At 38.8% G+C, this 25444-nt stretch overlaps 1 protein-coding gene and 1 long non-coding RNA gene across 2 annotated transcripts; one reads left to right on the top strand and one right to left on the bottom strand.

Annotated features, from left to right (window-relative positions):
* The first annotated feature begins 1392 nt into the window (after positions 1 to 1392).
* Positions 1393 to 7542, top strand: LOC140239354 (DNA-directed RNA polymerase II subunit RPB4-like). The gene is made up of 4 exons (XM_072319229.1): positions 1393 to 1642; positions 2778 to 2958; positions 3619 to 3720; positions 5640 to 7542. The coding sequence occupies exons 1-4, from the start codon at positions 1576 to 1578 to the stop codon at positions 5716 to 5718; spliced, it is 429 nt and encodes a 142-aa protein (XP_072175330.1). The 5' UTR covers positions 1393 to 1575; the 3' UTR covers positions 5719 to 7542.
* Positions 7543 to 20042: 12500 nt separating this feature from the next.
* LOC140239273 (uncharacterized) lies at positions 20043 to 24698 on the bottom strand. Its single transcript, XR_011901964.1, has 4 exons — positions 24649 to 24698; positions 22859 to 23027; positions 21572 to 21767; positions 20043 to 20574 (listed from the first exon to the last, which is right to left on the bottom strand). It is a non-coding gene; the product is annotated as an uncharacterized lncRNA (long non-coding RNA).
* Between the last annotated feature and the right edge of the window lie 746 nt (positions 24699 to 25444).

Genomic DNA, 25444 nt, shown 5'->3' on the forward strand with positions numbered 1-25444 from the left:
ACTTTCAAATCCATTTCATAACATGAACTTGAAGTCTCTCTAATTATAGTGTGTGAGCAACAAGTCTCTCATAAGACTTTCATGAAGCGGACCCAAGGACGACCTCCCTGGGACCCTGGTATAGCTCAACACTTAGGACTACAAGTGTAGGCTACAACAGGGGGAAATTAAAGTTTTTTTTTTTTTAATTATTTCTAAGGGACTATGGTCATAACTTTATGATTATTATATCAACTAACATTTGGTAAACAGCAGGATGATATTAGATAATGAGATATGAGCATTGTTTATTCATATATCACACTATATCTATCTATACTTCATAAAATTTTCATTTCATTTCATTTATTAAGTTTTCACACGAATCATACAGTGTTGTGATTACAACATCCATCCAAGACAATGTAAAGTAACACGTAAATTATAAGTTTAGTTTAGTATATACAAATAGCATTTACATACCACAAAATCAATTGAAATAATTCTCTATTATTTATATAGATAAATAATTATCTATATTTCAAAAAATAAATTTGTCCACATATCATAAATCAAGTTTTACTATAGTTTATATGAGAACAATTAAAATGTTATATCTTCAGCAAAAATTTATGACCGTGAAGACAGTCCTGACCTAATTGCTCCTCAACCCGTTGTAAGCTGCTTGTTTAATAATTATTTCTCCTTTTATGTAAAGGTCATCATTTATAAGGTATGATTTCTGTTAATTGCTGGCAAATGTACGCTTCTCTTAGTTCCCAAGGGTAAGGCACGTCCAGGGTGTTGTTACTAATTTGAATGTGATTTGCATCGTTGTGAAAATGTTGTATTCATAAATAGTTTTTATAAATTATGTTTTCTCTATTTATGAATTGTAAATAATTCAGGGCATATTAAATGATCAAAAAGTTGCGCAACAAAAGAAATAAATACAAAGAAACAAATTCAGTAAAGCCATTGGCACCGATTGGTATATACACATGGGGAAAATGAATCGTTCAAATCTCCAGCCTGAAATAACAGATTTGAGATGGACTTCCTTCAATATGACATGTTTTTGACAAAATTTTCTTTACCGATTCAAAGTTACATGCTACGCAAAGAAAATCGTAGACAAAGAGATTCGTCTGTCCGGAGGAGTCTTTTATTTTTTTTTTATTATTATATTATTTTATTTATTTATCTTTATTATTATCATTTTTTTTTACGTTATAGCTTTGAGGGGATCCGTGAAGCCAGACGCAGTCTCCGCGGAACATAATCCCCGACGACCAGATACATGTACGTTTTGTACTGTATTATTATGTTCGACCGATCTTTCGGTCAAAGAAAATCCTCGATGCATGCTTGCGCTTCACAGGTACAGAGACGTAGAGGGCGCTGCATCAAAGCGGGCAATTTTACTTACAAGCATCGTTTACACAGACAGCAAGCTACAGCTAAGGGGAATCGTTTACACAAGCACCACATGTAGGCTTTTGTGTACTGCATGCACCGTGTGAACCGAAAATCTACTCATTACATCGTGTTGTGCTGTGTTTTATGGTATAACCTGTGTCTTGTGCCAGCGAAAGAATGGCTGCATTTGTTCCCGGTCAAGAGGAACAGGAGGAAGACGCTTCTGAACTCAAATTTCCCAAAGGTAAGAACAATTCAAGAAGCATACATCGCTGGATCAGTGCTGGATCTGGATTCACCATTCACGTCGCCCTGCCTGAGCACAACGCGCACAGGCGCAGGCGACAGGCAGGGCCAATGCCCAGGCAGGGCCGGCTGTGCCCGTTGATGTGTATTACACAATCCTGTCATGGTACATAGTTGTTGAATCAGGACCCTATTTTTTCCCTTCGGAAATTCATGGGGGTGGGAGCCTACGTGTATGAGTGCCGTGCGTGTAGATTGTCTACGGGTATATAGCCTATAGAGGTCTAATGGCTTGAACTTTTGCAGCTAAACTTAACAAATGCAGAAACAGTTGTGTTGTTGATTTTTTCTTGTGTCCATGCAATGTCAATGACAATGACAACAAAGAACTGCAGCTGTTTAGTGTGTTAATACAGTATACTGTACGAGCTCAAATTTTCGCGGTGGTTTTATTTTCACGAATCGCCTTTGAACCGCGAAAATTAAACAACACACGAAAATAACGCGCGAATAACTAAGTTCAGTTAGACCCTCACAACTGCGAAACTTAATAACAACATGCGAAAATGTCCTCCAAACAGTCCAAGTAGCAATTCGCGAAAATATCTGTATGTGAAAATTTGAGCTCGTACAGTATACAGCGTTAACTTAACTATGACTTTGAACCTTGAATTAGTACTCTCCCAAAAGCGAAGACGCTTGGTCAATGACGGGATGTTTCTAATTTCTATGATGATCTCAGTTATTGCAGTGTCAATGTGGATAGACCTGGTCCAGCAGCATACTGATCCAGATCCAGAGACCCTGCAACAAGATATAGGATCTATTTGAACAAAAAGAGTAAATTTTAAGAGTATTTTAAAGACTTCTATTTGAATACTACAGGCACAGTACAGTGTTGCTCATAGTCATAGACATGATAGTACTAGTAGTGAAAAAGAAGTGCTTTATGACAATTGCTTTTTATGTTGCAGCTGCTATCTTTGGATTGAACTACCGAAGTCTGATTTTCTCAACGCATAGCTAAAAGATTGTGCAGTTACTCTCTTATGATACAGACAATACATTGTATCACAAGAAAATTCAAACATTGATGTGGTAACTTCCATTTGATTTTATAATATCCTGTGCAGAGTTTGAGCAGGCGGAAACTCTCCTCATCTCCGAGGTGCGGATGTTGCTGGAGCATCGCAAGCAGCAGAATGAGAGTCAGGAGGAGGAGCAGGAGCTGAGTGAACTCTTCATGAAGACCCTGAGCTACACGGAACGCTTTTCCAGGTTCAAGAACAGGGAGACCATCGCTGACGTCAGAGGGTAATCGGTCATTTCCATTACAAACAACTTGGACAGCCAATTCTTTCTTTTGCTGTTGCAGTGCCTGTTCTGTGGAAAAGGTTGCCAGACAGACTTAGGGCTGAAACAGACACTAAGCAATTTGTAAAATTGTTGAAAACTCTAACCTCTTTTCTGATGTGTAACAGGAAAGTAATGTAAAGTGCATATACAATCTTTTAGATTATTATGGCTTATATAAATGCAAATTATTGTATCTCTTGTTCTGCAACAACAATGAGAAAGAAATAACCTAATCTTTAAAAAAAAAATTAAAAAAATCATTGAAACCATGGTGACTATAGAGTCTTGGGAAGGGGAAAGGAAATATCAAAAGTTCTCCTGCACTCATTTCTGTATAGGTGATCTATAGAATACAGCTGTATCACAAATAATCTGTTGTGATTGCAAGTGCATTTCCTTTTTTTTTTGTTCTTATTACCACTCATGTATTAAGGATCAAGTGATTTTCTTCCCCATCCCCAAGTAGAGACCATATTCCAATAGAAGGTAAAGTTTAGTTGTTTCACATTTCTAAGAAACAAAAATAGAGTACAACTTAATCATTTTTTTTTTCTCACATTTTTAGTTCTCAGTTGATGTATGCATGCAACATGTAATGAATTTTTCTTTGCTATTTAGGTTACTACAACAGCAGCAGCCCAAACTTCACAAGTTTGAATTAGCGCTGCTCGCCAACCTGTGTCCGGAGACAGCTGAAGAAGCCAAGGCACTTATACCAAGGTAAAGCAGATTGATTCAAGTGATATGATAAAGACAGACTATGGTGCATGGTATAGAAGTGATATATCAATGCCAGAGTTGCCAAGTCATCCTGATTCTGCCGGAGACTCCCTGAAACAAAATTAGATACAGTGCACTCCTGTTATAACGAATGCGGTTAAAGATAATAAAAAGTTTTGGTACCTCAAAAGCTTCCCTGAATTTCCTTGTCTTGGTTTGTGTTTCGGGTTAAAGTACGTTGTCTGTCAGAATTACTCGCCCCAAAGTGCTCTCATGTCTTAGTAATCATGCAATAATGGTTTCGTACCAGAGCCGACGCTGGACAGCGTCGATAAATACGTGTATTGTACGAAACCACTGACTGCGACCAGCAGCGTGCAGCCCATTGTACGCATAGCTTACTGTGACCAGCAGCACCATACGCAGAGCGTAATGGGGCTTCGCATTGTAGCATTCAGGATCATGACAGAATAGGTATCGCGGGTAAATGTCAACTTAAAATCCAAAAATTTCTTCGATTTGAAGACTTACCAATTAAGTTGAAGTATTGAAAACAGGCTTCGAACAACGTTTGGTTCTGCCAATAGTCCCTTTCTGTTCGAATTGATGACTGAATGTGACTCGGTCGAGAGGACCTTGGGAGAGCTACATACACTGGATACCATGGCCAGCGCATGCGCACACAAACATCTTATCCGTTCATGGATTTGAAATTTGTGCGCATGTGATGTGTTCGCAGGCACTGGCTGTAGTATTTAGTGTACTGTATGTATATAGCTCTCCTAAGGTCCTGTCGACCGAAAACTCACATTCAGTCATCAATTCGAACAGAAAGGGACTATAGGCAGAACCAAACGTTGCCCGAAGCCTGTTTTCAATACTTCAACTTAATTGGTAAGTCTTCAAATTGAAGAATTTATGGGATTTTAAGTTGACATTTACCCTGCGATACTAAATCTGTCATGATCCTGAATGCTACAATGCGAAGCCCGATTACGCTATGCGTATGGGACTGCTGGTCGCTATGCGTATGGGGCTGCTGGTTGCAGTTAATTGCGTGATTACTAAGACATGAGAGCACTTTGGGGCGAGTAAGTCTCACAGTGTTAGTTATATGAAAGGTACTTTAACCTGAAACACAAACTAAGACAAGGAAATTCAAGGACACTTTTGAGGTACCAAAACTTTTTATTATCTTTAAAATGAAATTCCAGTTACAACAAAGTAAAAATTCAGGCCGCAACACACTCCACTCTATGTATTTTGATTTGCTTATTTGTTAGTTATAATGAAATTTTGATATAACAAAAGAAAACTGCCAGTCTTGAGGACTTTGTTATAATGGGAGTCCACTGTATCTCTTCATTTCATGATGAAATGATATAAAAGCTTGCCCAAATTTGGGATGATTTTTCTTTTTCACCAATGGATATGCATGTAACACACAAATATCTTCCTAATAGCTCTTTGGAACCTCCTTTCATTTGATGTGTGAATGTTGGCTGCCCTGTGATGTGGGGAGTGATTTCATGTGGCATAGATGTGAATAGATGTCATCTAAGACTTTGCTCTGAATATTCTTACAAATATCATCTTTTCAAATAAAGTACAGTAGATGTGCATGGACTAGACAAACAAAGTTACGGTGGTACATGTACTACAGTGGACTCCCGTTATAACGAAGTCCTCGGGACCGGCAGTTTTCTTTCGTTATAACGAAATTTCGTTATAACCGAATGAATAAACAATAAACATACATAGAGTTGATAATGTTGCGGCCCTAAATTTTATTTCGTTGTAACCGGAATTTCGTTATAACCGTGTTCGTTATAATGGGAGTGCACTGTATTAAAAAAACACACGCAAAGAAACACACACAAAAAAATTGTAAACTGCTGTGTGTTTTTCCCCACTTTCAGCCTGGAAGGACGGTTTGAGGATGAGGAACTTCAAGAAGTCTTGGAAAACATGCAGACCAAGAGAAGTTTCCAGCCTTAGGAGAGAATATCCCCATCACTCATAAAGAACACAACAAAGAAACAAACTTTGTGATGTGCCTGGCTGTAGCAGTCATACCTGGTTACTAAGAGCGCACCTCTGTGGCTGTTATGATCCGGGCAGAACTAGCAATTGGTGCTTGGTGGTGCACTGGCACTAGGGACCTGTAGACTTGGAAGTTGGAAATCCATGTTGTCAGCGATGGAGACCAGTGATGACCCAGATGAAGACCACAGATATGAGAGATGGAGCATGTGATGCGATGACAAGGCAGCTGCATTTCAAGGAAGTGGCACCCTCAGTATTCCGTCTTTCCTCCAATATTTAGCAGGCAGAAGTTCATCAAAAAGGGGAGGAAGGATGGGGGTTGGGGAAGGGGGCCATTAGAAGGTCATGGTTCTCTGCCACCTGAAATTGCATTCTGTGTCATTTGTATACAATGTATTTCCATATCCAAGACTCAACACTAATGTTTTTCTCTGGTGGCCAATTTGGGCCACTAAAATCTTTCAATTTTGACATTTTGGTGGCACAGAAAAGAAATGTAAGGGTGCAAAATAAAAATAAATATAAAATTTCATTTTTAATCTATTTGCCCGATTGGGCCAGCCGCCACCAAAAGATAACCTTTTTGGAAATTTGGTGGCCCAACATTACTTTTAGTGGCACTGGACCAGCCTTGCATATCTCATTCAAATCATTATCTGGAAATGATGTTTGTTCGACACTTAAACTTCTTACTTCAGTAAGGGAAGAATTCCTGAAAAATTTATGGAAAATAAGGAAGGAATTCAAGAAGTATAATTCTTACTTACCGGTAGATTTGGGAGTATTTCTTAACTCTGAAGTATGCCCTTGAATATCAACTTCGTTTGTGGATTAAATTTGCTGGAAATTTATAGGTTTGAAAATGAGGACCAATATGTTTGAATGGCATGATGATAATGCATGTCTTATTCGTATTCACACAATTTACACATAGCAACTCCCCTCATCTCAGAATTCTAGAATGGGAACCAAGTACAATTGTACCACATTTGTCCTTGCAGTTTTCTGAGTGTTTGCATTACTATCGCAATTTATGAGGCATCTTACTCTGCAGATTCTAAGTAATGTCTTAAAGACACATGGTTGTGTTTCTGCATGAAGAAATGACGGATGATAAAGTTCATTTGAATCCTGTAAGTCTGTTCACATATTGACAAATTTGGGATGATTATCCTTTGCATTTACTCATAAAATGTTGACAGCATTTAATTTGTGAACATATTGGTTGGTGTACCTTTGTCATAATTTTCAGGTGTAAGAGCAGTAGTCAAAGCAACTTTTTTAGATGCTCTGTTTTTACAGATGTCCATGAATACACTTTGATATTCATATTTCAATTTCACATCACATTTTTGTTTCTTTACCAGAGTACTCCTGCTTCTAAAATAGGAATGTGTTCACAGAAAATGTCTCAATCCCCAGTGAGTTCCCGGACACTAGGTGGTTGGATGCTTCTAAACCAAACAAGACATACTCTTCACTGCACACCGCCGTGTAACCACATGAAAAATATCAATTTACTGTATGAACATCATACTCATATTTTTTTTTTTTGGATAATATCTCCTTTTTTCACATATTGCACTTCACTTTTTGTATCAGATTCAAGAGGCACATGTTGACATGGTAGCCATCTTCAGCAAGCCATTTGAATTTATCCCCCACCCATCTCTCTCTCCCTACTTCAGTGCATTCAAGATAATTTTTGTATGAAATGTGTATGTAGTATTGTACATATGATCTCCTTCAGGTGTTAAAATAAAATCATGTTTTGAACATATGTGGTATAGTGTATATATACAAGTTTGAATAATGGTATGGATGATCAGACTGAATTTGTGTGTGTGTGCATTGGCATGTACCATGTGTCATTGTTTCCCGGAGGGGGGGGGGGGGGGGGGGGGGTTATTGCCCTTATTTGTGTGGTAAAAATTGTGTCCAATTTGTGGAGGGTAGTGAAAGCATATCAATGGAGATGAGAGGAGACAATTTTGATATGTGTCAAGATTAATTGCTATTCCATATACGGCTGATATTCAATACAGGTCATAACAACATTTACATTCCCACTGTTTCCCCCCACAGGGTCTGACTGTAGATAATACTGTTTCGACACGTTCTCAGCCTTTGATACATTTAAGGACAAGTTCAAAGAAGTACATATGGATTGAGTGAATGCCGCCTTAGTAGAACACATCATTGAAAGTGGTTCTAATCCTTGTATCTTGCAGCGGTAATGCGTAATTACTCAAATGCATGACATTCTTGCATCATGTTGTTTAGAATTTCATCTAATGAATAATTACGGTACACAGTACTGTACCCGCTGCATGCTGTCAGGTTTGGAACCAGCAGTGGCTGTTGGGCAGAAGCTCAATGGTGTAGTGGATAAGACACCTGTCCAGTAAACAGGAGGTCATAGGTTTGAACCCTGCTAGAGTATTATGCCCATGATTTCTTTTGTTATAACTACTACTACAGTGGACTCCCATTATAATGAAGTCCTCGGGACCGGCAGTTTTTTTTTCGTTATCGGAATTTCGTTATAACCGAACAAATAAACAATAGAAATACATTGAGTGGATGACATTGCAGCCCAAATTCTTACTTCGTTATAACCGTGTTTGTTATAACAGGAGTGCACTGTAATGTGAGACCCCACAGAAATTATGCCCCCCCCCCCCATTTTTTTAAAGTGAAGAATGATTCTGGAAACACAAAATCCACCCACAAAATGTAACTTCGCAACCCTGAATCAAAAGTAGAAGAGGCAAGAATGTTGAGAGGAAAGAATGATGTGGAAACTGAGGAAGGTTGATGATGTGGCCACACTTTGCCAAGCCATTTCAACCTAAAAAGATCATCTCTCCTCATCTCTTTCTCCATTTAAAAATTTATACATGTTCCATTTTCACATACTTTCTAGTATTTTGCTATCATATTTTAGATTTTGACTTGTACCACTCACTGCAATGAAATTGTTGAGCTGTAGTTATTTAAGAAAGATGTGTTTAAAGATCAATATTTGTCGAAGGCAAAGAATGGCGTGCATGAAGCAGTTGTGACCTAATTAATGTAGTCACGCAACATTACTCAGTTACTTGAGTAGTGGTGGTTGATTTGTGAACTTAGGTTATATATATAACCTAGGGATAGTTAACATCTTACACTATGTACATGGGCAAATTTGCTGTAGCCATCATATATCTACTAAAGATTGTTTAGATGTGAAAGTCCCCAAGCTTCTGCGTATATAGTAGTACAGTGTATGTGTGCGCACCGAAAGGTTAATGTTAAGGTTAATGCTAAAATGTCCATTAATAGCACCCATGTAAAATAATCAAAAGGTATGAACTTCTTATAGGTCTGACATTTATTATGGGCAAGGAAGGTATCATGGCTGTAGAACCTAGGTATGTGACATGTTTTGTGTACCGGTATGTATTTACATATAAAGGAATGTGTGAGAGTGTGTGCGTGCGTGCGTGTGTGTGTGTGTGTGTGTGTGCGTGTGTGTGTGTGTGTGTGTGTGTGTGTACAGATAGGGGTGGGATATGGGTCCCATGTGTGTGCCTACAAACTAGCGGTCTGGCAACCCCTTTCCCAACCAGATATTTTGTCAGTTTTCATATTTCTATGATGTACACCCATAGGACGTTCTTTTAGACCAAGTTTAGTTCATGGGCTCCATGGGGTAAATTACACCCGCTAAGGGCCCTTTTCGGGGGTCCCTGGGGGCCGAACCTGCCCTCTGGGACCAGGCTGACGCGCATTTTGTTAATGAGGAGGGTGGTCCCAACAACTCTGAGGGGTCAAACCTTTTGGGCTTGATGGGGTAAATTGAGTGGTCGCTAGCTCTCTGGTTTACGCTCAAGAGTATAGAAACGCACGCAGTGCGCTCTTTGGTTTTGACTGCAGTGGCTGCTTGCCAAATGATATTGGGTAAACGAGACGTCTGTATACTAGTACTCTTAATGGTAGTTCATGTGCAGGTCAAATACGGGTCTTCAAAGTCTTCAGATTCAGACTTTATTCTGCGATGATCTCCGCCGACTGTTTCCAGTGCTGCACACCTCCCTGGTCTATGTATTGTAAACAAGACGCAGAGACGCTGGTATAAACTACGTTTTGTGATTTGATGACACTACTTCACAGAAGAAGAGTGCCATGGTTGATAACAATAAATCTTTTTATCAATTTGTCATAATTTTATTTACTGCTTGCTCTAGGACAGCACATCATTATTCAGCCAAAAGGGCTGTTCCTCTTGTCCGTGCATCATAACAATAACATAGTAATAATAACAATAATGATGATAATAATAATAATAATAACAATAATAATGATAATGATAATAATAATAATAATGATAATATATTGATAATATTGTATACAATGCACTGCATTCGTTTGGTCCATGTTAAATCTAATTCCGATTCAAGTTTAGATTCAGATTCTATCTTCACTTTTCAACAAAATGTACGAAGAAATATGTGAAATTTGACTTGCATGTCGTTGAAAACACAGCGACCCGGTCATAATTATGCAGGTATACTTTATGTTCATGTCTATAGTTATGATCAGTACAAAAAAAAGGGACATACAACTCACAAATTTTTAAAGTGCAACACTGCGAAAAAGATCAAGATGTCCACATCCCATCCACGGTCCCCCCCCCCCCCCCTCCATAAATAAAAAAAAAGTGAAGAAAGAAAGATAACCCCCCAAAGAAGAAATAGAATAGTGTTCTGCAGCTTTTCTGGAAAATTGTATTGACCGCTTACATGTGATGATTCGTTTTTTGTTTTTTGTTTTTTTTTGTTTTTTTTTTTTTGGGGGGGGGGTGTTCTAGGGAAAATCATGGTATATTAGCCTCAGTACATCGTTGACCAAGAGAAGAGTTGAGAGGGAGGGAGATATGGAGAGAGAGAGAGAGAGAGGGGGGGGGGGGGGGGCTTTGAATACATATACATACATGTATATGAAGCTCCTTTGTAAATGAAAAAACCTGAACTTTGAAACTGCCAGGAGTCAGGACCTGAATTCAGGTTTTTGCCTGAAAACCTGTGTCCCTGTATTTGGGTGAATATGTCCTTTTCAGTTTTATTAGGAGAAACAGAATCCAGTGTATATGTGACAAATGATATGTAAGAATTAAAGTTTATTGATAAGGTCACTATGAGCATCTCTCTTGCCGGCAACGAACATCTTTTTATCTATTTTATTTTTTTTTGTACTGGTACCGGCAATCTTTTATTATAGTGATCTCATTAATTTCCCAACAAACAGCAATAAGATATTAACAGGTAACAAATCAGCAATATATGAATAATCAATATAACAACATCAAATCAGATTCTCAATCTAATTTCATCAACAAAAACTTCAATTCAAAAAAGAAAAAAAAAATAGTGCCTGGCACATAAACGAAAAAATGTAAACCACTTAATTCACTGGTGGGTTCAAAGCACATGGTGGTCAAAACCCCTAATCCACTTCCTATCAAACTTCACATTCCAGGACATCCAGGCACGCACCGCAGAAGAACGCTGATAAATCAACTCATACAAGGTCGACCACTTCCAGCAGCACTAGGCAATGACTAGTCCATTTGTGATCAGTAATATTGCACAGTGACCATCAGTTTTACAACTCTCAAACTTTAAACAGAGAAGTAAAAATAAAGTGTAAGAACGTTCAGAAGTTTGAAGTTTGCCTGTTACAACTACATGTATCTTTGAAGTTGGAGTTGAATGACACACATTGATGAACAATTTTGCAATTATTCAACATGTTGATGGTGTACAGGTAGTCAAATGTGGCTTGATCTGTATCATATATAGTGTATAGCCGTATTTACATATTTTCTTAATTTACCTAGGGGGATAGGTAATAATTACTGTATGATATTGACTGGCCTTTTTTTCAGGAGGTACCAGATATAGATATTGCCCGAACTGAAAACATATTGCCCTCGTCTTCAACTCGGGCAATATGCTTTCAGTTTGGGCAATATTTTCTGGTACCTCCCTCAGGGCCAGTCAATATTATATAAATATTAGAAACCACCAGTTTTCGAACTTCATCAAACAAACTTGGAACTCGCCTCTGAATCTGAAAATTGTACGCTCAGCCTCTATTTCATAAGTGGTTCTCAATATATTATCACACATATCTTCTTCTTCTGATTAAGTCTGCCTCCTTCAATAGACTGAAGATTCTTGCAGACTGGCGCTATTTACATTATAATACAATTTATTTACAGATATTTACAAGCACATAGAAAATATGACGAAAATAACTAGCCACTGTGATCAACCGTTAGACGGTTTCGAAATGATCCCACAGATGGCGCTGAAACAATTTCTGACGACGTACAGGGAATTCCAGTTCCTTACAGTTCTTGGGAAGAACGAATGGCGATGCGATTCAGTTCTCGAATATGGTACTGTACCTGATAGGACTAGGAGTGTGGTTGCGAGGCTCTCGTCAACTGAGTAGCCTGTTTGATAATTATAGTCCTGTGCTGAAAGAGGTGTAAGATTATTGTGTATTTTGTACATCATAATTACTAGTAGCCTGTCATTTTCTCTGCGCTGTTCCAGAGTGGTCCAATTAAGTTCTTGTAGCATTAACGTACACACACACACACACTTTTTTTTTTTTCAACGATGCTTATTCTGTTCCATTCAAAGTAATAGAAAAAAATAACAATTTTTATTTGCTACAATTGAAATGACGAAAATATACATTTGTGATCATAATAGCAAATTTGCTATTTCTGTACATAATGACATAACAAAAATTACATTTTCATGAACAATTATCAATTTACTACTTCCCCTATGCTCTAAAAAATTGCTTAAATTTAACAGTGATGATTCAATTCTTCTAGCATTAATCTTAATAATCATCCAAATGAATTATGCAGCAAAATTATACAGTAATAAATCAGAATGGAACCATATTATTTATCAACCAATACCCACCCACCTACTAACTCATATCCCTTCCTGAGTCCCTATGACCATCCCCACCAGTTCCCTCCCTTCCCGTTTCCTCCCCCACCCCTATCTGTACATGCAACACACAAACGCACACAAACACACCCATACACACACACACATACACATGCACCTAATTTGGTTAACTGCTCTTGCCTACACATCACAATATAGTAAATATATAGTTATATAATCAGCCCGCCAACAGGCTGACAGGAACGCATGGAAAAGGAGGGGGAGAAAATACAAAACAACACAAGAGAAAAAAAAAAGAAGAAGAAGAAGAAGAGGAGGAATGAAGGAAAGGAAAAAAAATGAAGAAAAGAAAGAGTGGAATACTATGGAAACATTACTATTTTCATAAAAATCACAGACGTTGCACGTAGCTTCAGACTGGTTTATTCAACGAAGTCTCAAAATATTCCCATTTTTGTAAATGTACATGTAGCTTCCCAGCCTTGGTCGCTAGGATTTTTTCCTCATTTATTAATTCAACAATAATCTTTTGCATCTTTTCTCCAGTGGGTAACTTATTTCCCGTTCTAGATTTAAAAATGATGTATTTTATTAAAATAATCAAAGTATTTACACATTTTGATCTATTTGAATAACCCGAGATTCCCCCAAATATATCTCTCCAATCCATATTCCTTAACTCATTTATATCAAAATAATTAATTGTGAATTCCCATAACGGTTTCACTTTAACACAGTGTAAGAATAAGTGCAGATAAGTTTCAGGCTCATGTTGGCAGAAGGAACAAAGGCTGTCTGTTACAAAACCAAACTTCATTAAATGCTCCTTAGTGTAAACTACACCATGTAACATCATAAATTGAAATTCTCTATATTTTCTTATCAATGTACACTTACTTGGTTTAATAAAAAGATCTTTTATTTCTTTGTTTGTATAATCATAGCTACTGTGGTCATCTTTAATTTGTAAAACATAAGATGACTGTAAATCTTCCACCATAGCCACATATATTTTTCTCGATTTTAAAACTTGCAAATTTACTCTCTGACCAGAAAAAAATTAATTTTAAGTCAAAATTTGTGGAATCAACTTGCTGAAGTGTACCTGCTCTCATAGAGTCCTTCCATTTCTGGGGTATAGCATTAAATATATCATTCAGTTTAAGCAATTCTTGTACCTTAAAACCAAGACCCAAGCTTTGAAAATGTGACTGAGATCTCAAATGACCGTTATCTAATATATCTTGTATTGTAATTATTCCTGCATCAAATCAGTCGCTATGAAAAAACATCCTACCTGCTATGCGTATACTCCTATTATTAAATATTATTGGATTTACAACCTCATTTTCCAATTGTCTATATTTATAGATATCGAGCCAAACCTTCAACATTTCCGAATAAAAAGGTGGTACATTATCTGTCATAATAGATGAATCAAAGTCACACATAAACAGGAATCTACCTCCTCCTGTACTAAAACAGAAGTCAAAAAATAATTTCTACCCAACTTCTTTTTCTCCATAAAGAAGGCGTTTTAGCCACATAATACGTTGTGCCTTAACAAATAACCGAAAGTTCATCATTCTTAAACCCCCAAACTCATAATCTTGATACATAATATTTCTCTTTATACGGTCTTTGCCATGCCATAAGAAATCAAAAGTAATTTTTTCGACTTCTGAAAATACCCACTGAGGAACAACAATAAGTGATGCTACATAATTTAATTTTGACAAGGCGAATGTTTTCATAAGACATGTATTTTTCCCATGAGTGTTAAATCTCTTTCTTTCCACCATCCTAAAAGGCTTTTTATCTTACTTAATATTTCTTTAAAATTTAAATTCTCTTTTGTCTTGACATCTAAGGAAAAATAAATTCCTAATATTTTGATTTCTTGGACAAAATTCCCAAACAAATGAATATTTGGCCACACACACACACAAACACACACACACACAAAGCTGTCAAAAGTATACTAGTACTGATATATCAAAACGGTATTTTATGCCTCGCTCCACAAAGTGAAAGCCCACCAAAGAGATTTTCCCCAGTGAGGAGAAAAATCTCTTTGAAGCCACATACTAGTATCTCACACTCAGCATTGCATATTAGAATACAGTACTCGAGTACGCACGCACGTGCACAATGTGATGGTCGATGTCAACCTGGGACACTTGTAGACGTGAGGCAACGCCTCAAAACAAATACTCGTACACTTGAGTACGGAAGCTTAAAAGTGCCAACCAGATGACGAGATAAGAAGACGAGAAGACAGGTTAAATACCGAGAAGCCGAGTTATTGCATCTCGGCAAGTCGACTTGCTTGGATCAAGAAGACAAGATGACAAGTTGTTGAAACTCGGTAAGTCGACTCGTTTGGGACAAGAAGACATGATAACGAGTTGTTGAAACTCGGAAAGTCGACTTGCTTTGGACAAGAAGTCAAGATGACAAGTTGTTGAAACTCGGCAAGTCGACTCGTTTAGGACAAGAAGTCAAGATGACAAGTTGTTGAAACTCGGCAAGTCGACTCGTTTGGGACAAGAAGTCAAGATGACAAGTTGTTGAAACTCGGCAAGTCGACTCGTTTGGGACAAGAAGTCAAGATGACAAGTTGTTGAAACTCGGCAAGTCGACTCGTTTGGGACAAGAAGTCAAGATGACAAGTTGTTGAAACTCGGCAAGTCGACTCGTTTGGGACAAGAAGACATGATAACGAGTTGTTGAAACTCGGAAAGTCGACTTGCTTTGGACAAGAAGTCAAGATGGCAAGTTGTTGAAACTCGGCAAGTCGACTCGTTTGGGACAAGAAGTCAAGATGACAAGTTGTTGAAACTCGGCAAGTCGACTCGTTTGGGACAAGAGGTCAAGATGACAAGTTGTTGAAACTCGGAAAGTCGACTTGCTTTGGACAAGAAGTCAAGATGACAAGTTGTTGAAACTCGGCAAGTCGACTCGTTTGGGACAAGAAGTCAAGATGACAAGTTGTTGAAACTCGGCAAGACGACTCGTTTGGAACAAGAAGACATGATAACGAGTTGTTGAAACTCGGAAAGTCGACTTGCTTGGGACAAGAAGTCAAGATGACAAGTTGTTGAAACTCAGCAAGTCGACTTGCTCGGGACAAGAAGTCAAGATGACAAGTAATTGAAACTCGGCAAGTCGACTCGTTTTGGACAAGAAGACATGATAACGAGTTGTTGAAACTCGGCAAGTCGACTTGCTTTGGACAAGAAGTCAAGATGACAAGTTGTTGGAACTCGGCAAGTCGACTCGTTTGGGACAAGAGGACATGATAACGAGTTGTTGAAACTCGGAAAGTCGACTTGCTTTGGACAAGACGTCCAGATGACAAGTTGTTGAAACTCGGCAAGTCGACTTGCTTGGGACAAGAAGTCAAGATGACAAGTTGTTGAAACTCGGCAAGTCGACTTGCTTGAGACAAGAAGTCAAGATGACAAGTTGTTGAAACTCGGCAAGTCGACTCGTTAGGGACAAGAAGTCAAGATGACAAGTTGTTGAAACTCGGCAAGTCGACTCGTTAGGGACAAGAAGTCAAGATGACAAGTTGTTGAAACTCGGCAAGTCGATTGTTTGTGCCAAGAAGATATGATAACGAGTTGTTGAAACTCGACAAATCGACTTGCTTGGGACAAGAAGTCAGATGACAAGTTATTGAAACTCGGCAAGTCGACTTGTTTGGGACACAAAGACATGATAACGAGTTGTTGAAACTCAGCAATTCGACTCGTTGGGGACAAAAAGACATGAAAATGAGTTGTTGAAACTCGGGAAGTCGACTTGTTTGGGAAAAGAAGACATGATAACGAGTTGTTGAAACTCGGAATGTCGACTTGCTTGGGACAAGACGTCAAATGACAAGTTGTTGAAACTCGGCAAGTCGACTTGTTTTGGACGAGAAGACAAAATGCCGAGTTGTCAAAACACGACAAGTCGACTTGTTTTGGAAAAGAAAACAAATTGGTTAGTTAGTGGAACACAAAAGTCGACTTGTTGCGGACAAAAAGACAAGTCAACGAGTGGTTGGAATTTGTTTAGGACAAGAAATCAAGGTGACAAGTTGTTTATCGACATTTGGGGTCTAGGAACACTACCTCCTGGAAAACTACCCCATAATTACTACCCCTTGGATCTGGATAACTACCCCCGGATTATACCCCCGAATAATTACCCCGGGGATAACTACTCTTGGATAACTATCCCACAGATGACTACCCCCAAATAGCACTATCAAATAAAACATCATCACAACAACAACAACAAAAAAGCAGTGAATTCAAAGACAAATACAACTTAAACAATCACTGAATATTTCCGATGCCCCACCCTGACCCGATGGTGTTAGCTCATCCAGCAAAACTGGTAATTGGATTTATGTTCTTTCAGAAAAAAAAAAAAAAAAAAAAACTTGTCATTATAGTACCACCCAACGGCAACACATTGCCCTACGATGAACGATTTATGTTCAGTTTATTTAGAAATGATTTCCTCACCAAAATCTCCTAATGCATAAACCTGACCAATGGAGCAAAACACTGGTATTTTTTTTCTCCTTAAAATACTGTTTCCGTGACAACACAGTGTCTAACACCGACAAATGACGAATGTTGCACTACAATCGGGATAACTACTCAGTACTTCCTGCATTAGTACCCCTGGTATAACAACTACTACCCGATAGATACCCTATAGGGATTTACCACTGCAATCTTCCACTTTCCCAGCGCAGTTACCCTCCAGGGCAATCGCAGGGCTAGCCCCGAACTTACCTCCAGGGCTATTCCCGATAGGGCAACTCATGGGCGTCACGGGGGGGGGGGGGGGGGGGGGGGGAGGGGGGTATGCGCTGGGTGCGAACGCACCCCCTTCAGAACCTAAAAAAAAAAATATATATTGTTTATTACAAAAAATTCTTCAGTCTGCGAGCGACCTCAACGCCGGACGCTAAATAATTGTTTTTTTTTTTTCTTATTCAATTCTTATTTTTATTTTGCACCAGGGAAAAAAAAACAACAACAAAAAACAAAAAACAAAAAGCAAAACAAAAACAAAAACAATCGCACCCCGGATCTGGCAGCACTGATGCATTATACATACAGTGTTTACTGTCTATCGACCGTACTGTATACGTAATATTTCATTCATTGTGCAACGGATTATCAATTCAGAAAAAGCAAAAGCTCCATCGCATGGGAGGAAGATACCCCGCCCACCCCCTCCCCCGTTATAGGTCTCCAATCAGTGGCGTAACTGGGGTGGGGTGGGGGGGGGGCACCCCCCCCCCCCATCGGCTGGTAAAAAAAAAATATATCAAAATGGTAATTCAAGGGTTAGTAAACTGCTTTTGAAATTGACATGAAAGGGTGAGCAAGAAAAATTTTTTTTTTCTCTAAGATTTTAATTAAAGAGGCATCAATAGTGTGAAACATTGTTCAAAAATCCCGGAGCCGACAAAATATTGTGATTCATCGTGATTCCTGGTTGCCATTCTGAATGATAGGCAGGATGGAGCAGTGTACTCAGAACATCCGAACGGCAAAGAGTCGCTGTAATGTTGCGCAATGTGATGTAGAATTACATCTCTGTACCTTACACTTCGTTATATCAAAGCTAGATCACTGATTGTTGTTTTACATACTATAGTCTATATTAAAATGCCTTGCATTGCCAAAAATAAGACTTGACGGGCTATTTCCCAACTTTCCCAACACACACAAACACAAACAATACATTAGGGGACGCTCTAAAGTGCAGATTTTGGACATCCTTCCCCCGCTTGGTCACTTCGACGCCCCCTCGCTGGTCATACCTCCCCCAATCATGAACAATAAACCGACATCCTTCACTCTTAAAAATCCCGAGTCAGAATTGACCCTTTCCGGGTCAATTCTGACCCGGAAACTGGGTCTGTTGGGGTCATACACCGTCCGGGTCAGCCTGACCCGGAGAAAAGAGTCGGTACTACATTAACCCCTTTCCGGGTCACCTTTCTATTCAGTGACCCGGAAATCTGTTGACCCGGAATTGACCCGGAAATCTGTTGACCCGGAATCTGTTGACCCGGAATTGACCTGGAAACTGGGTCTGTTGGGGTCATACACCATCCGGGTCAGCGTAACCCGGAGAAAAGAGTTGGTAATACATTAACCCCTTTCTGGGTTACGTTTCTATACAGCGACCCGGAAGTCTGTGTCACTGGTTTGTACCCTTTTCGGGTCAGTTTGATCCAGAATCCGAATCCGTTGGGGTCAAAATCCATCCACGTGACCCGGAAAGAATAGTCAGTAATATATTAACATAGTTATGTGCATGCTATTTTTTTTTTAGGTTATGTTCTCTATCTGGAATGACCCCAAAACATTATGTCCCTGGGGGACTTCTCATCACAGGCAATGACAGGTCAGCTTATCTGAATTTAAGGAGTTTCAATGATACGGAGGGCATGACAGGATTTCAAAAGAAAGATTGGTGTGGAGGGGAAGTATAGAAGGTACATACACTGCATACATCTCTCTCCTTGCAAAACTTTGTATCAAGACCCATTCACTCATCTCTTTGGAACTCATAGGTAATTGGCAAAAGTCAGAGCCTGTTGTGACCAAGGGATCCCTGGAATTCCTCCTCAGCATCTTTTCTTTACCTTTCTCTACAATATTCCTCCAGACCCCACTTGTTTTCTGAGTGGGAAAGCCAGACGCTGTCATTTTGCCCAAAAGCCACCCGACTTCAGTGAGTTTGATGCCCAACAAGAACAAGAGCTCAGCAGAAAAACTAACCCACCCCCCCCCCAAAAAAAAACAAACAAACAAACAAACACGACAACAACACAAGGATTAATTGGCCTGCAGTCACCTCCACCCCTTGAAGCCAAAGGAACATCTATGGGAATACCGCTCAACATCCACGCTTACAGACGAATAAAACCAAGGACGAGACTTTTGCCAAGTGCCGTATCGTTGCTGGAATGACAAGACCTTGTATCTGCAATTTTTTGTGAAAATTACTTTTTTTGATTAATGGTCAAATAATGGGTTGAATTATGTCCTGTCCAAATCCCAACTGTCTTACTCCAAAAATGAAGCCACCACAGCATGTCAAAGGAAATGTTGTCCCATTCACTATAGTGTTTTGGCCGCCATGTTTTTTAGCTCTCCTGAACATTCGATATTTTGTAGATACGAGGTCTTGTCGCCCCCGCGACATTATGCTGCATGACTCTTGATATATCTTCACATGACACTGCAAAGTATTTGAAATTATTTCATCATATTGTATTTAATACAATTCACTAATTTAATTTAAGTTATACACATATCTGGCGGCCTATTTTGTATAAAAAAACAATATTCATTAACAGTGAGGATTTACTAACTTTCCCATTACACGTGATGAATAGGCAACTAACATGCCTTTGCTTGACATACCATTATTTGCAGTATTGTGTCAATGTTTGTGAAGTTATTTAGTAAAGTACATTTCTAAAAAGCTCAAAGTTTATACCAACACTGCTGTGATCATATTTGAAGTAACTGTATGAATTTTTCTGGTAGTTGTCACGACGACTTATATACATGTACATCGAAAAAATTTAAAACACACATTAATTTTCACAACAAAGAAAATACTTATCGTAAAGCCTAAAATAGGGATATTCATATGATTATGAAGTCAAATCATTGATGAATCTTCCTTTGAGTTCTGTGCAGTGGAGTGTGAGGATCCGCTCAGTGAACTTGCTGGTGCTAGGTCTGATGTCACACCTGGTGTAAAATGGACTCGTATGTCTTTAAGACCGCAATACCTGTACAGAGAAAGAGAGAGAGAGAGAGAGGGGGGGGGGGGGGGGGAGGGGAGAGAAGACAAACTTGTATCACATGTAACATGTAATTCCCAATCCAATGCCCTGCCTTATGCTGCCCCGCCCTACCCTGCCCAAAGCCGTTCCTAACAAAGTTTAATGCAATTCGTGATCTCTGAGCAAATTGCACAAAATCATGCAAAATCTTTACAATAACATTCATGCTTAACAGAGATCAAAAAGAATGCAGTAATAAGAAAATGATTTTTGTCATTAATTGTGTGGTTTACTTTTATTTTTTTGTTGAATATTCGTATTAAATATATATTGCTTGATCCCACATAAATATAGTCCCATAGTTGGTCCGACATAATGCATGTCATGTTTCCATATGTTCAAACTCACATTGCCAAAGGTTTAACAGGTGCTACTTTGACTTCGCTGGGTCACACATGACTCAAAGATATAATGCTGATAATTCAATAATCAAATATTCCCGCATGTCATTCACGAATTTCCTCACCAAAGAAAGTGAGAGACATTTTCTTCAAATGCTAAAATGATATGAATAATGCACACATACACTATACAAATCCAGTGATTTCTCATCCAGTACTACGGGAAACTTTCTTCCCTCTTTTCTTTGTTCTTTAAAAACACATTTTCATCTGGTCGTCCAGAGAAATTGAGACATGTTTGAACACTGTTTCAATAGGCCTACACCACATCACGACCATGAATGGAGAACCTCACAATAGGCTTGACAGAAATTAAGATACAAATATCAGATATAGAACTACAATGAAATAACGTAATAATAATTATAATAGTGTAGGGCCTAGTCTTTGTTTTAGTGACCATTTTTTTTTTGTCTTGGTAAGGGAATGATTCTAAGTGCCCTACAATAAAAGAACAAATAGAAACTATATATGAGTAAATGGACAACAGTACGCAGCCTGACAATATAATCTCGTACAAAGTAGTACATGTAGGTCTATACCTTTGATGACCATTCCCTTTGGTGAGTGGACAACAGTAAGATGGTAAAGTGGTATTGATCGAGGATGGCCTGAGGAATCGTCAGCAGCTCCTAAGAGGCTTCAGGCCGTTCTTCCTCAGCAAACTGCAGGAGTTCAGCTTGTGGGTCAGCAGGGCGGGGGCATCTTCGCCGGTCACTTCTCGTTAATCTATTTCTTCTTTTTTTCATAAAAACAAACAGAAAATGATTACTGTCAATTTGGACTCGTATGTCTTCAAGACCGCAATACCTGTACAGAGAAAGAGAGTGAGAGAGAGAGAGAGAGAGAGAGAGGGGGGGGGGGGGGGGGGAAGACAAACTTGCATTACATGTAACATGTAATTCCCAATCCAATGCCCTGCCTTATGCTGCCCCGCCCTACCCTGCCCAAAGCCGTTCCTAACAAAGTTTAATGCAATTCGTGATCTCTGAGCAAATTGCACAAAATCATGCAAAATCTTTACAATAACATTCATGCTTTAATAGCAGAGATAAAAAATGCAGTGATAAGAAAAGTATTTTTTTTCATTAATTGTGTGTGTGTGTGTGTGGTTGTTGTTGTTGTTGTTTTTGCATATTCGTATTGAATATTGCATTGCTTGGTCCCACGTAAATAATAGTCCCATAGTTGGTCCGACATAATGCATGTCATGTTTCCATATGTTCAAACTCACATTGCCAAAGGTTTAACAGGTGCTACTTTGACTTCGCTGGGTCACACCTGACTCTAAGATATAATGCTGATAATTCAATAATCAAATATTCCTGCCTGTCATTCACAAATTTCCTCACCAGAGAAAGTGAGAGACATTTTCTTCAAATGCTAAAATGATATCAATACTGCAGACATACACTATACAAGTACAGTGATTTCTCATCCAGTAATACGGGAAACTCTCTTCCCTATTTTCTTTGTTCTTTAAAAACACATTTTCAGCTGGTCGTCAAGAGAAATTGAGACATGTTTAAACACTGTTTTAATAGGCCTACACCGCATCACCACCATGAATGGTGATTCTCACAATAGGCTTGACAGAAATTATGGTGCAAATATCAGAAATAGAACTACAGTGAAATAACGTAATAATAACTATAATAGTGTTGGGCCTAGTCTTTGTTTTAGTGACCATTTTTTTTTTTTGTCTTGGTAAGGGAATGCATGATTCTAAGTGCCCTACAATAAAAGAACAAATAAAAACTATATATGAGTAAATGGACAACAGTACGCAGCCTGACAATATAATCTCGCACAGAGTAGTAGGTCTATACCTTTGATGACCATTCCCTTTGGTGAGTGGACAACAGTAAGATGGTAAAGTGGTATTGATCGAGGATGGCCTGAGGAATCGTCAGCAGCTCCCAAGAGGCTTCAGGCCGTTGTTGGTCAGCAGGGAGGGAGCATCTTCGCCGGTCACTTCTCGTTACTCTATTTCTTTTTCTTTTTTTAATACAAACAAACAGAACAAGATTATTGCCAATTTCTCATCTCACGCCGCAAATCCGCCGTGCATTTCATGTTCTCTCCCTGTCCATATTATGAGTTTGATCATGAGAATTAGTCGTGATTCTCTCCTAAAAAAAGATACGACCATCCACATGTCTGTCTAAAAGTGCGCTATTGTAACTGATTTGAGCCTAGCAAGTCACAATGATAGCATCAAAACAGACAGGCAGTTATATATGGATTGTAGATCTGAGATAAAATAATTCAATTGCATAAAAACACTGACAAAAGCGGCATATGTGAGGAATCATTTCATTTCAGTACAATGTATATTACTATTGTAACTGTTGTCATTGACATCATCATCATAATGCCAATATTATACAAGAAGTGAATGGACACTAGTGCGATGGTACAAAATTTCGCACGCAGAAAGATAAAGTGAATCGTGAGCTTGTCATATCTTTCACGTGGAAATTACACACAGAGTAAATCATTGATGCAGGGTGATCGTGCTTTATCCGATCCGTTATATGGAACCAAAATTGTGGAACCAGTTACCTATTCAGTAAGAGCAACTGTCATCTACAGAGACATTCAAATCTTAAAATGTACTGTTCCTCTCACACTGAGGACCGAAATTGCTCTCATTAATGTTTGGAACAATATTCTTATGCTGTATTCTTTTATTATTATGTTTGTTTGTTGTACTGGGTCTGTCATTGTCTTCTTTGTTGTCTTGTTTGAACATATAGATCTATGCAGACAAATGTAAAGATCTAGTTCTATATCTTTTAATTCTTGAAGCGCCATGAGCACTGAAACTAAGCTGGACCTGTGCGCTATAATCGATATCATTATTATTATTGCTATTATTATTATTATTATTATTATTATCATGACTACTACTACTACTACTTTTACTACTACTATAGTACTACATGTATATTAGACCACAGACTTGTAAAAGGTGAAATATAGGCCTACTGGCAGCCAGTCATGGATAGATAGGCCTACCGTACGCTTGACAGACAGCAACCACGTTAGATACCTAGGCTCTACTGTTGAGTGGACTACACTGGGGGAATTAATTTGCACCTTACTGACGAAACAAATTTGATCGAGCAAACTATAGCCAATAAGTCTCTGCATGAGAGTTTCTACTGACATTAGGAATGCCTGCATCCTCATCCTTAGCTATCCCTCCTACCAATACCTCTAAATTTACGGCTTTAGCTTTAAAAAAATATATATATTTAAAACTGTAGGGCCTACTTTGTTCAACCAGATAGATCTAATTTTAAAGTTAGAGCTCTTTATAGCTAGAGACTAGGTCTTTATAGCTACCGGTAGGACCTAGAATCTAATAAATTCTATGTTAGAATTCTACTGTTTAACAGTTAACTTAGGCCAATGCTACTTGGTATACTAAGATCCTACTGTATTCCCAGGTCAAGCCCAAGCCAAGGCGAACTAACAGAAATAGATCTAGCCTTTTCCTCTAACACTTTAGGCCCTCTTGGCCTACTATTTACGGCCAGAAAATACAACTTTTGAATAGGCCTAGCTGGGCCTACGAAGGACGCTAGGTCCTACCTAGAATCTACCAGCTTACTTAATTTCCAGGCTGAAGATCTCCTGCCGTACACACGCGTAGTTTAGTCGGCGCTCGTGAAATGAGACGTAACTAGTAGTATACAGTAGAGTAGTAGCTGTTGCATTACAGTACGTACACTGCAAAGAGATTATACCTATAGAGTAAGTAGTCGCCATACGCGTGCGTACAAATAGTGCGTCCAAAATTGAAGAGGGAGCGCACACTCAGCTCCTGGCACTGGATCGAAGTCTACGTTCAAGTCATATCTTCTCATATCATATCTGGAGTGATATGTTATTCTTCATTACACATTTTCATTTTCAGAATCGCAATGTGGTTAATTGTTTAAATATTAGTTTCTGCGATGATACCATATCATTTGAACCATTTAGTAGAGTCCAGACCTTTTTGTTGTTCGCAAAATTAACAGTGGGAACTTGGGTGTAGACTAGACAGTAGTTGAGCACTATGACGTTTGTTTCGCGTACATTCCCACTCACGCCATAAAATCAAACAACATCAGCACCATTATGACGCTTAAACATGACCATTGTGACATCACAATAAAACAACGCAAGGTCACTGCGCCGAATACTAGGAGTATTCAAGTCGAGCGCATTTAACAGTGCGCTGCCATCTACTGTACAGGATCCGTGCAATGGCGGCTCCCACAACGCAAAATGGCAGCTCCCTCGCGCGGCTGCCTCTCTACTGGACTACGCCCTCTTGTGGTATAATCTCTTTGGTACACTGCCAGTCGTACTGGCAGTGTCACGGTGCTGTTTACACAGTGGATTGGGCAACAACACAACAG

This window comes from Diadema setosum, chromosome 15 (assembly GCF_964275005.1).
Source record: "Diadema setosum chromosome 15, eeDiaSeto1, whole genome shotgun sequence".
Lineage (NCBI taxonomy): Eukaryota > Metazoa > Echinodermata > Echinoidea > Diadematoida > Diadematidae > Diadema > Diadema setosum.